Source organism: Lottia gigantea (assembly GCF_000327385.1).
Source record: "Lottia gigantea unplaced genomic scaffold LOTGIsca_125, whole genome shotgun sequence".
NCBI classification, from domain to species: domain Eukaryota; kingdom Metazoa; phylum Mollusca; class Gastropoda; family Lottiidae; genus Lottia; species Lottia gigantea.
In genome coordinates this window covers 124,530-138,206 of record NW_008707332.1, presented here as the reverse complement: position 1 = coordinate 138,206, position 13,677 = coordinate 124,530, and the positions used below count along the sequence as shown (strand labels likewise).

General features: G+C 32.2%; 3 protein-coding genes across 3 annotated transcripts; 1 reads left to right on the top strand and 2 right to left on the bottom strand.

The window, feature by feature from the left end:
• The first annotated feature begins 1,592 nt into the window (after positions 1–1,592).
• LOTGIDRAFT_237958 (hypothetical protein) lies at positions 1,593–4,296 on the top strand. Its single transcript, XM_009048591.1, has 3 exons — positions 1,593–2,089; positions 2,518–2,801; positions 3,029–4,296. Exons 1-3 carry the CDS (start codon positions 1,717–1,719, stop codon positions 3,308–3,310), a joined length of 939 nt encoding a protein of 312 aa, XP_009046839.1. The 5' UTR covers positions 1,593–1,716; the 3' UTR covers positions 3,311–4,296.
• A 319-nt stretch (positions 4,297–4,615) lies between these two features.
• On the bottom strand, positions 4,616–5,954 carry LOTGIDRAFT_199696 (hypothetical protein). The gene has a single exon (XM_009048590.1). The coding sequence runs from the start codon at positions 5,939–5,941 to the stop codon at positions 5,042–5,044; it is 900 nt and encodes a 299-aa protein (XP_009046838.1). The 5' UTR covers positions 5,942–5,954; the 3' UTR covers positions 4,616–5,041.
• Positions 5,955–6,374: 420 nt separating this feature from the next.
• Positions 6,375–12,553, bottom strand: LOTGIDRAFT_205092 (hypothetical protein). The gene is made up of 11 exons (XM_009048589.1): positions 12,526–12,553; positions 11,834–11,939; positions 11,316–11,395; positions 10,932–11,030; positions 10,521–10,682; positions 9,503–9,667; positions 8,993–9,130; positions 8,787–8,887; positions 8,365–8,431; positions 7,569–7,889; positions 6,375–7,384 (listed from the first exon to the last, which is right to left on the bottom strand). Exons 1-10 carry the CDS (start codon positions 12,541–12,543, stop codon positions 7,725–7,727), a joined length of 1,101 nt encoding a protein of 366 aa, XP_009046837.1. The 5' UTR covers positions 12,544–12,553; the 3' UTR covers positions 6,375–7,384; positions 7,569–7,724.
• Between the last annotated feature and the right edge of the window lie 1,124 nt (positions 12,554–13,677).

Below are 13,677 nucleotides of genomic sequence, written 5' to 3'. Positions count from 1 at the left end.
GATGCATTCATCACGGGCAATAACTTTATTCATTGAAAAATCGTCAAATTCAAATTTGACCATGATCCCATTGTAATAGATGATCACGCCATTAAAATCAGATGAAAACTGCAGTCTCTAAAGTGATCACAGCCAAATTTTGATGGGTCTACTAAACTACAATATACGACAATATACGACCACAATAAAGATGTTTATTCCCATATCGCCCCTTCCCATTTCGCCATTTCCCATTGTGTCCCTTCCCAGTTCGTCCCTTTTTTATTTTGCCCCTTTCCCATTTTGCCCCTTTTTCATATCGCCCCGAACCGGTTTTGCCCAATTACCATTGTTGCCCCTTATTCCCAATTCATCCTTTTCCCATTTTCATTTTATTTACAAAGGGATTGGACAGTATAAGGGTTAGTTGAATACAGAAAAAGAATTGCAATTAAATTGATATCAGAAAAAGGACGTATGCATTTACATTTACATAAAATAGGAAGGGGCGAACTGGGAAAGGGGCAAATTGGGGTGGTGGCGATATGGGAAAGGGGCAAAATAGCAAGGGGCGAAAAGGGACATCAGAGGACACAACTTAACTGTGAATAACTGTGACTGCCAGGTATAACGTTACTCTATGTTTATCAAATTTGATGACATTGACTGTTCTAAAAGTAGACCAAGTTTCAGCTGAATTCACATCTAATACCACATTAGACGATTTCAAATCAGGTACGAGCAAGATTTTGGGTTTGAAGAGTTTAAACTTCATGCAAAAGCCTTGGCATCCAAACATTGAAACCCCACCTATCATTTTTTTTTGTTCTCCATATTATTAACAATTAGCTGCAAATAGTTGACTGTTAATTTATTTTATTCGTTTTGAGAATTAAGCGGACGTTATGTATCTGTGTATTTTATGATGTAATTGTTGATTAGAATATGGACGTTGTACCTTTCCCCTTATTCTGAAGCGAGTTATAAATATTAGAATTCATGTACCCTTCGGTTAGTTTTTCTATCTTTACTCAAATGAATATATATATATAGTTGTATATTGCTTTATTTCTATGACAATCGATATTATATTTTATTGTTTGTAATGTATATCTAGTTTAACGCACATTGTGATAATCTCAATCAATACGATGATATATTATGTTTATGACTTTACAAATGAACTAATTATAGACTAATGTTTATAACACTCAAACTTTTCAAAGTTAATTTCATATCATTAATTTGATTTAAAAGGTGCCAATATTTGAAAAATCCGATGAGAATAATAGTATTAATAAATTAATGAATATTCTTTTTAAAAAATGTTCATGCTGAATTTTATATAAGATCTAAAAAAAACTTGTAATATATTTACACCTAATATTATTAGCATACTGATATAGGCAGAGTTATCAAGTATATCCAATAGTAATGTTATTTGATATTTCATTATGAACATGCGCAACTGACAGATTAAGCTAATGACGTATACCAGTGGATTAGTTAATCCACAGCTTAGCTACAAAATCTATACAATCTTAGTAACGGACCAACCAAACAATGTGCTATTAACTGAGATTGAAAGGTAACAGTTTGGACACAGTTTGTGAAATTGGTCGGATGGTATAAATTATAAGTTTGTATGAAGACAACCGCATTATGTGTTGCAATTAAAGTCAAGGTACTACGTGTTATTTCAATTTTGGAAAAAGATTATCTTGTAAACTTTAAAACATGGGTTGCCTGTTCTCCAGTGAGAGCAATAAAATTGGATCTAGTCAAGTTGTGCCAGTTATTCCAGCCTCTGAGGATTGTTGCCAAATAAATATTAACAATGGAAGCAAGATAATCGTTAGTCACCCTCAGAAACAGATAAAATGTAACTCAGCGAAAAGCAGCAAGTCTCTTAATTCATGTGACAGTTTGGGAGATGGAGAGTTCCAGGCAGACGAATGTGATAGAGGATTTTCTGCAACATCAAAAGTTTCAAAACACAGCTCAGATTCAGGTCTTGGTGGAGAAGATCATTCGGATTTTATCACGGAAGATTCTGATCCACATGTTGTTGATGAAATCCAGAAAAATTTCCAGGAACCACTAACACTTGGTAAGTACAATTGTAGGCTTACACAGACGCTTAAGAGATTTGGACCTTGGATTTTGAGCAAGTTTGTTTGATTGGCACAATTTTTTTTAAAAAACCAAATATGTACTACTATTTTCATTAGGATATTATATGAACCATTTGGTAATTTCATTAGTAATAGTAATATTAGTTCGTTTATTAATATACTATATAATATGTAATTAATCATTAATAGGAATATTTTTATCAAAGTTTAATTATTTCATTAGATTAGACCTAACACTTATCGCCAATCTGTCGTGGTTAAACACCAATTCATTTTATTTATGTCTCAGTTCCACTTAATTGATACAAAAAAACAACACTAGACATATTGTGAACAGCTCCGAGCGTGGCACGAGACCTTATATTCCAAGGCTTTGGACCTTTTGTAACTTCTCTTTTTTCAGATCTAAGTGTAGTTGGAGTAAAATGTCCTACAAGGTTAAGTGCAAAACAAAAACAAAGACAAGAAGAACAACAAGTTATAGAAACATTGAGAAATGAAGGTCTGATAACGAAGCTGACAGGTCAATCTTCTAAAGGTCTTGCCTTTGAAATCATCCAGGAGCGTCCGGAATCTGTTATCCCTCCTGCAAGGCTAGAAGATATGAAAAGGAAGAAAATGCAAAAGGAAGAACTCACAGAGCAAGAGATCAGGCAAAAGCTTTTCGAAGCCGAACGTCGAAGAAAGGTAAGCGTTAACTATGATACGGATCTTGTATCAAAGTAGTTCATGAAACACCCAACGTTTTGTTTAACAGATATATGGTTTGAAGGCTTAAAGTTCTTGACGACACCTTCCCCATATATAGTTTTTGATTTGCTCTTTTCCTTGGAAATAAACCTTTTAAGTTGTGCCACTATCTACAAGACCCGTTGCATGAGATGTTTACATTAACACGTTCTCTGTTCATTTAGCAACTGGAAGAAGAAAGAATAGTGAAGGTAAAATCTATGGAGAAAACAGAAACAGCTGGAGCTATCCAAGCCTTTGTTCAACGCCAAAAACTATTAGAAGATCAACAAACTAAAAAGATGGAGGAGGCAGTGGTTGCTCGGCAGACAAGATTACGCGAGATGAGAGATAAGTTGAAACAAAAAGAAAGACATGCTCAAGCTGTACGTGAAAGAAAACAATTGAACTTAGATACTATCACTCCTAGCCAAGACGGAGAGCACGAGCACATTTCATCAAATTGATATAATACATGACTGTATTGTATCTTTCTCCGAATCTCAGATCAATCTAGAATATAGGTATATCATTACTTAATGGTTAATTTTGAATAATAAACCAAAGAAGTAAGTTTAGGAACGAAAAGTTACTTAACGAAATCGATCCATTGGTTGTAAAATTTGATTCTGAATATTTCCGGTATATTCCTTTCAATATAGTACGAAACAACAAAAAGTTAAGTTTGTACATGTATTTCTAAAATTTACTTTTATTTGGGAAAATTAAACAAGGGTTAAGGATAGCGAAATATGTAATGAACACGAGTAAAAAGCATGGGTTGGCGATAAAGAACATGCGTTAAAAAAAGAATGCCGATTACAGATGAAGAACACGGGTTGTAGATGAAAACGTACGTTAGATATATAAAGAAACGCGATAAAGAGAGCACGGGAGATAAATGACGTGGGTTAGATTTAAAGGGATTATAAAGAGTTTTTTTTTTTCTAAAATTCGCTAAAACTATGTTTCATGACGTCACCAATCGCAAAGGACTAAAGGTGTTATGTCATACAAGCGTATTTTGCGATTAGTGAAGTCATCTAACACTTGGTTTCAGTGGAACTGCAGAACCACAGACGTCTGATTGAAAATTGGAATGGTGCAAGTTGATACTATCAGTGTCCCAGAAAACCTCTTCACAATCCCTTTAAAGAAAACGGGTTAATTTTAAGAACATGGGCTCGGTACAAATCATACGGGTAAAAGATAATGTGGGTTGGGATAAATAAAGCCAACAAATTGTACTATAATACAATGTGTAAATGGCGACTGAATGAGTAAGAGAACTAGTATGAAACTATTATTTATTGTGTATTGTATTTGTTATTGTTATTTGTATATGTTCCAGATCAAATTGAATGTAATTTTATGTATTTATATATCTTGTGTATTTATTTATATTTACAATATGGTTTGTTAAATTTGTTATCATTAAAGAAAATCTTAATTTCCCCAGTTTCCCTAACAAGGGTGGGTGACTCAACCCACTCTAGGGACCCCATCCCGCACCTTGGCTTATCAGTATACACGTCTGAAGGTCTCGTTTCGGGATTTGGATGACACAACTTCACATCTATAATCTGAGAATGATCTTATATGCATCAAGATATTAAGTGTATTTCTCGGCAGAGTTATGTGTAATTTAGATTTAGCATGGATAATGGTAAATCACTGAACATGTTCGCAAGATGAATTTCCTCAGATCGTGGATGATGCATGCATTGAATCGCAGACAAACCCCTAAAACCAAATGAAACATCTTGATCTGTATTTTAATACATGTATTGCAATGGTATTCAAGTGTTAAAGGGAATACTAAAGCTAATAAGCAATTGTTTACATTGTAAGTAAAGAATGATTTAAAAGGACATGTGCGCCATTTTGGGGGGAGGAGAGTGATTTGAATTATGTAGTCTTCAGATGTACAAGAAATATATGAACATCGCACAATCCCTTCAAAAAGATCTCAAACTGGGAATTTCTTTTCCTATTTCTATAACTGTCTTGTCTTGACTCGCCTTTTTTAACTTTCAAACGCGAATAATTCTGGACATACATGGATTTCTCATTGGCTTAACTAAAAAATTCCCGCTACTGAGGCTAAGGTACGATTGGTAAAAAAATGTCGGATCTGTCACTGTAAATAAAAAAAAATGGGAGATATTGTCCAATTCACTTCATTTTTACAGATTCATTCACAATGGTATGATCCCATCCTGAAAATTAGTTGAGATTATCTGCCGTATCAGCACATCACCTGGAAAATCCATTGCAACAATACCCATATTTGATCTCTGCCATTCCTTTCTTCGGAGCAGCTTCCACAAATGTCTATTCATCTTTTTAGAAACAGCGTATGGAAGGGCCATAAAACTTGCACCAGAACTCCATGTCAGATGGACACGACCGTCAACACCAACTCTTGATTTCTTGAGGTGCTCTCTAACAAATCGCCATTTTCTCAACAGATATCTTCTCGTCAGTCCAGCTACATTCCAATGATCGTCAATGGACATAGAACCATAAGGAACCCACACGTAATGATGTGTGTCAAAATTTTGAAGTATTACAATCTTTCCACGAGCTTCACTAAGTGACGGCCAATCTACAGACATCCAGAATCGACTTGAAGGATACTGATCAACATGATTTCTTACAGACGTAATTAATGATTGGGTTGTTTCTCTGGCTTTAGATTCCTGTCGGATTCTCATCAATATAATTTCTTGTGGATGATCATTGAGAAATGTTACAGTTTTATTCAACACAGCATCGAAATCAGTTTGTTGATACATTATTCCATGATATATTGGTAAACCATCCACACCATGATGGCATCGGATATCAAGGAAGCGAATTCCTGCTTTGAACTGTTCTGCTAATAATAAGCTTTGACACCGTGCAAACACTCCACCATGAAAACTGACTGAATTGTGAGTTCCAGGAATAGACAAATTCCGAAATGAACGAGAATTTGGGATATAAGACATCCAATCGCTATGTTCGTTGCTGGTAGTAGTTGAACGACCGTAGTAATCCGATTCTAGAGCATGGAATCCGGTAAATCCGTAAAAAAGAAACAACAACCACCACATTTCGTGATATAACTTCATTCTATCACGATAACTGGCCAATTATGAAGTATTATAATATAGTAAGTAGGTAAAACTAATTTGAGTACTTCTTCCTATACGGAAATAAGACATTAAGGTGTTGTAATTTGATCTGGAAAATCGGAATTGAAATTATTGTGAGTTGTTCGACCCACTTTTCTTCACTCGTTTCTTTCTCAAATAATATACATCTTTAGGGATTGTAAAGATAGCATCAATTTCAGTTTTAATAACACTAAAACTAAGTGTTTGATGACTTCTTGAAGGGCCTTATGTGCTAAAGCATATTTTGCGATTAGTGACTTCATCATACACTTATTGTTTGTTGAATTGCAGATACCACAGACGTCTGATTGAAAATTGGAATGGTGCAAATTGATACTATCAGTATCAAACATACTTGAAATGATAAAATGATAGAAAATACAGTTTTATTTTTGATTTTTTTTTCTAATATAATGCATAAAAAGGATATGTCAATTCAAATCTTCAACGACAAAACAATCACCTAACACAACCACACAGACCTATAATTCTGAATATATATTTTTACTTTTGTATGAGATTATTGGCATTAGAATATAAAGTAAAAAGCTTTTTAAAAAAATCATACAAGAAAAATATAAAATAGGAATTTTACCACCATTTAAAATAATCCTTTAAATTTAAATACAGCACTATGGAGCCATTCTTTAGAGCTTGGGTATGGTCACTTAACTCATTGAGTACAGTGGGAGAGCTTAGTCTAATGAAAATTTTTGTCAAGCCCCTATCACCATAATAAAAAAAAATCTTTCAATTTTAAAGTAATCATAGAGAAGTAACCTGAAAATTTGGTCTGTTTTTGTATTAGAATGTATATACTTGAAATAGTAAATAGATTTTATCATAGATACGTTTCATTTGATGTCATACAATTATTAGTTTAAAGAGATAAGCTGTCTAAATATTTGATTTATTATAATTTCAGCTATCCATACCACTTTTTAGAATTATGAGTAACAGTAACATGTGATGACTAAAAGGGAATTTTTTTGTTTTTGAATTGCTTGATAACAAGAAACTGACTTGCTGGATAACAAGAAACTGAATAGCTGGATAACAAGAGACTGAATAGCTGGATAACAAGAGACTGAATTGCTGGATAACAAGAGACTGAATAGCTGGATAACAAGAAACTGACTTGCTGGATAACAAGAGACTGAATAGCTGGATAACAAGAGACTGAATTGCTGGATAACAAGAGACTGAATAGCTGGATAACAAGAGACTGAATTGCTGCATAACAAGAAACTGAATTGCTGGATAACAAGAGACTGAATAGCTGGATAACAAAAGACTGAATTGCTGAATAACAAGAAACTGACTTTCTGGATAACAAGAAACTGAATTGCTGGATAACAAGAGACTGAATTGCTGGATAACAAAAGACTGAATTGCTGAATAACAAGAAACCGACTTTCTGGATAACAAGAAACTGAATTGCTGGATAACAAGAGACTGAATAGCTGGATAACAAGAGACTGAATTGCTGGATAACAAGAGACTGAATTGCTGGATAACAAGAAACTGTCTTGCTGGATAACAAGAGACTGAATTGCTGAATAACAAGAAACCAAATACAATTTCTGAAAAGTGATACAGATGGCTGAAACTTGGTTAATATCAGTTAATAAAGTAGAATTATTTAGAAGACTATAGCACTTAATGATACTTTTGACTAGAACAACCTATATACCATGTCATCTTGAGATATAGCTTAATTCTATGCTGATGCATTCATTTCTTCAGAATATTCATGAATAGCATCAATATATACTCCTAAATGATCAGGATCTGTATCTTTGAGAACGCCATGTCCTAGATTACCAATATAACGTTGGGTACCAAACTTCTGTACCATTTCTTTAACACCTTTTCTTATTTCATCCTGGAAGATAGATATAAAATTTTACTTGATTTATCAATAGTGTATGAGTCAGACATTGTCTACCCTTTGATCCATTTGGTTAATTTTTTCATCTGATTTGACCACATCTTCACAATGTCAAGTCATAATGTTTACAGCCTTTCTGTCAAGGGCTCTGATTGGCTGTATTTGCGAGTGTGTAATCAAATCAAATCACTGCATTTGTGATACCAGAAAAGTTGCTAATGAAGTCAAAGTATAAGATGAACATTTTGACACTGAAGATGATTATCTAACCAATAAACCTATGTATGTCAACCTTACAACAGATGGAGCAAATCATAAACACATCTTAAGTTCTTGTTAATTCTGTTACAACCTTTGAATTATTTATCTATCCTGGTTTACTGTGCACAATTGATTAGACTTTGACCTACTAAAAATGTGTGTGTCATTGAAAGTTGAGGTACAGGGCGATTTTAATCAACGTACAAACCTTTGATGCAAACATCATAACAGGATCCATATTACCCTGTAAAGTAACCTTTGTTTCAGCAAGTCGTCTGAAAAATATACAATATACTATGATTATAATCACTGTATATGTCAGGCTAAAACACAAGATTTATGTCTTGAACGTCAAGTTACCTTAAAAAGCACATGAGAAATCATACTAGGGATAAACCTTACCAATGTGATGTTTGTAAAAGTGTTTTATCTTGACACATTGTCATCACAAGCACATGAGAATTCATACTTATGTTACATAAACAGTAGCTAAATGATCAATATCATCATAGATCTGACGTCACTGAATAGCTTGCTAGCAATTTTTCTTTTCTCATTTCCTCTATGGAGAATGAAGGGATGCTAAAAACATCTAATTACAGCCATCAACCAATGAAACTTAAAGTGTACCTGGCATGAGTAGGTCTTATTGTCCAATCTAAACCAACAACTTCATAACCACTAGATGCTAAATCTTCTATGGCAAAATGGGCATCTTTAGCAAAAACTACCTAGAACAAGGAATAAAATATGACATCAGAGAAGGTGTGTCATTGCAAATCAACAATAGTTTTATTCTTTTGGAGTTTTTTCTAGGTCACAATCACCAAACTTACCATTGGTACCGGCTCCATATTGGATTCTTTCAGTTTCTTACGAACTTCTAAGGCTATTCTTTTTAAACAAGGTAACTCCATCTCATTGAATAATTTTGGTCCTAATTCTCCACCGTAAGAATCAAATACTTGGACTATCTGTAAAATATAGGATAAGATAATAGTATTGTATTCCACTTATGAATTTTTCTGGACCGAATTTGTCTTAAGTTACATTGTTCTGGACTGTCTAACTCATAAAAATGGTGAGGAAGTTAAAACTCTCAAAAAACAGATTGAGTATATCAAAATACTATAAAAGGAGCCATTATTTTTTCAGCAGCCATGATAACTTAAGAGATAGCTTCAGCTATTCTGATTTGATGAAGTGAACCACAGTCCCATCTATTTATTGATAAGGGGAAATAAATACACTTCAATAAAAACTATGGCTTCACTAGCAAACAGGGCTCTACATTTTGTATGGGCATTAAAACAAACTTGAAATGAAAAATGAAGCCTTAATAATACCTGAGCACCAGCTTTAATTTGTAATACTAAATGATTTATAACAGCATCTGTTAATATCTTTAATAACTTTTTACCAGCTTCAGGGAATTCTACCAGAAATCTTCTAGCTCTATTAGGATTTGGACCAGCACTAACATTTTCAACCATGAATTTCATTAATGTCCACTAAACAAACAACCAATATTATATACAATTAATGTATTTAAGATAGTCCATAAAGCTTGTATTGCTGATTTGCATATATCAATATATCTTTCAGCTTGTTATCTTGTTAGTTTCTGGCAAAAATATTTGAATTTTACATTGCTCTGTGATCTAGGCCAGTGCTTTCATTGAGACTTGTCTCAGACACCCTTATACTAAGGATTTGGTCTAATAATTGTGCTATGTGTAATTTTTCAACAATATTATGTTATAGTCTAGATTACAGACTGACACATATATATATATATAAATATCAAAATAGAGCTTGATATTTCAAACAAAAACTTTGTTATGATTCATTTTTCACAACTTGTATAATAATACTTTAATAATCTAATTTAAAAAAAATTAACAATCATTTACTAAAAATTTCATCAAATATATAGTGATTAATTCATAAAATCAAACTTGTACAATCAGTTTGGAAAGGTTCCGCTTGGATTAGAAATATGCTAGTCACAAGCAAAAAGCAATACAAACAATGATTTGAATATATCTTTTATAACAATTTCATATGCTGGTTATGAATTGCTAGTATCATATATGTGAATGTATGATATTCATACATACAAATTAATTATGATAATATACAATTCCTACATACAAAGAAATCATACAGGAAATTCATATCAAGGAGAAGTTTTCTTTTTACATTTTAACAACTATGTGCCCTTGCACAAGAGCTAAATTTGTCGCTAAACTGAAAACTGAATTTTTAGTCAAATAATTCCAAAAAGAGGCATTTAATCGACAATATAGAGAGGCTTTGAGAAAATTTTTTAAATTTTGAAATCAAAATGAATACTTTACTTACAGGAGCTCCTACAAAACCAAACAATGGGACTTTTCCTTCTAATTTTTTTCTGGTTAATGTGATGGCCTCATAAACGTAACCAAGTTCTTTGGTCATATCAGGATCAGGGTTTAATCTATCTACATCACTTGGTTCCAAAACTGGATCTGCAAAAACTGGGCCCTACAATAGAAATTAATTTTTCATCTTTGAGAAAACATGTATATGAGAACTGGTGAAGAATTTGTGAATTTTATGATTAAAGAGGGATAGATCAAACACACTAAAACCTGTCTTACAATAAATTCTTTCAATAATCTACCATACAAATTGTTCTTTGGGGCAATATGCTTTTAAGTTTCAGTAGTTCATGTAAAGACATCAATCAATTAAAGTATTTGTTAATTAAGACTGAGGACAATCATTACTTACTTGTCCTGGATCATTTGCAACAGTTAATCCAAGTGCAATAGGAATGACTAGAATATCTGAAAATATTATAGCAGCATCTAAGGGATATCTTCTTATTGGCTTAAAGAAAAGAAACATCATTTATACATACAAAATGATAGAATTAATATTATTTTACTTGCATATATTACTGTTGTTTCTTTTTTAATAAATAATCATTTTTTGAGTGTATAAGCAAACAAATTTAATGGACAGATTCCCCATTTGCGGGGGTTTAATTTGGTCTTAAAATAATGTAAACAGTCTTCAGTAATACTAGAAATGTACCAAAATCGCATATTTCTAAATGAGACTGAGGTACGATTGGTCAAATGGATTTCCTTTGTTTACAAAGATATGACATACCTGCAGAGTTAATTCACTGACTAATTCAGGATCTCGACATGTTGCAAAGAATGGTTTATCTCCTTTTGCTTTTTTGTATTCTTCAATTAAAAACATATCATGATTAACCAATGTAATAATGTAAAGGATTAGAAAGAGCTTCTCTAAACTACTTGCATTTAGTGGAGATATTTATGGCAAATTTGCACAATTCCTTACTGTAAGCTTATTTGATGAATTGTGAAATATTCATATTCATTTACTTTTATCGCATAAGCACCATTTTTGATTGGTTTGCATTAAATCATAACAGCTTTTGATTTTTTGTTGGCCAAAATTCATAGAACACACTTTAAACTAGAATCTTGTCAGATCAAGGATGGAATGTGTAGAGTAGGCTATTAGCAGAAAAAAAAACATAATAAAACGATATCTATGCCTACAGTTTAATCAGATTGAGCCATAAAGTAATTTGAGTCTAATATGATCAAAATGTATTAAATGATTCCTAGTAACAATGTGTATTTTAGTCAACAGACCTGGTAGATAACGACCAGCTTGTCTCATAATCCATACTGGAACTCTTTCTGTCTTTTCCCCACGAGCAGCACGTAATATCAAGTCATTTTGCAATGGAGCAAACACCTGCAAAGACATCCATCATTAACACTAAGGCTATTTTATGTGGAGTTTTATGTCCTGTTTTTCCCAGGCATAAAATTTCTTTATCATAATGAGCATTCATAAATGGATTGTCTATCCTTCACTCATGTAGTGAAGTAAAATATTAATATTAGATCTATTGTCTAATCAAAACAAACATTTTTTTTGAATTTTTTATATACCGGTACGGTACATGTAGATCCGGTACATGTAGATCTAGATCTACATCTATTTTCTTAATGGATTGTAAATTTTTCTTAATGTGTAAACAATGCCATGATCTTCTTGACCTCTTCCTGGAAGGGCATGTACAATACTGTCACCCATAGATATCCTATATACATGTTTTATTTCTGCTATCACTTGGGTGTTATCATGTCTGGATGCAAACACGAGACACCATTTGACAAATGTAACAAGTTACGTAATCATTTTTTTGTCACAGGACAAAGGGTGAATTCGCTCACTGAAAACTCTTTACATTTAAAATTCTGCATCTTGAATTAATTCTATTCACAAACTATGAAATATTTAATGACATTGGGTTTAAAAATAAATTTTATTTCACCTGGACGCTAGCTTTCATGTCACCGGTTTCAGCCATGGTTTTTGGTTTATATTGTAGTTACCTCCCTTGCAACCTACAGTTCAAGCTGAACTATTTAGTTCAAAGTTGAACAATGTTCTCTCTATGATACATATCTTTTACATGATTGTTGTAGGAAACACGGATGAAATTAAAGACTGTTATTTATGAATTTGAATCTTCAATCCTTTGGAACACATAAAGTCCATAAATAAGCCTGTTCTAATGTAAAATTCTGTGCCACCAATGTATGCCATGTAGAATCTCATCAAAAATAAAATTTTCTTTTTCAAATTATTTATTTAAACTATAATTCAAAAACTCAAAGAAAAAATAAAACAAAACCTAACAAAATATAAACTGCATAGAGTGACTAGAAAACAAGGAATGATAATGAAACTAGTATTAATATAATGAATATATTTTTCTTAAATTATGGATTTAACCAATATTATGCTACTAATACTTACAAATTACCAAATTTCATTTTCACATATTTATTAAAATAACAATAATTAAATATTAGAAGAAAAATAATTGTAAATTGAGACAATATCTATCACATAGAATGAGATTGACAACCCTTGAGAATGCATTTAATACATAAAAGAAAAAAGTATAACAGAATAACCTATCAAAAAGATTATTTTTTGGAATGCTTCAAAATTAAACAACAAAATAATACATTAATAATACTTAAAAAGATCACAGATTTGTCACTACCAAGTGAGGTAAATGATTCAAGCTTTTAACGTAAACATAAAAAGTAGCAAGAAATGATAGTGAAATACTCTAAATCTAAAACAGAGATGTCCCACATCAATATCTCACGATATCATTTCAACTAATTAATATACACAATGAACATTTATAGACATTATTATGGAGTTTATCTTACAAGACCTAACAATTAGCTGCCACAAAATAACTATTGCTAAATCTACTAAAACAATTTGTTAGTCATGGTTTCTATAAATACTGATTTATACATGCATATCGCTGTATTTGCATTCAATTGTTCTAAAATTGAATAGCTGGTACCATTCCCATTATAATAACAGTTATTTCAAGATTTGACAAATTACTGGTAGATCTATGTAAAAAAAAAAAAAAATTAAATCATAAAATTCTTTT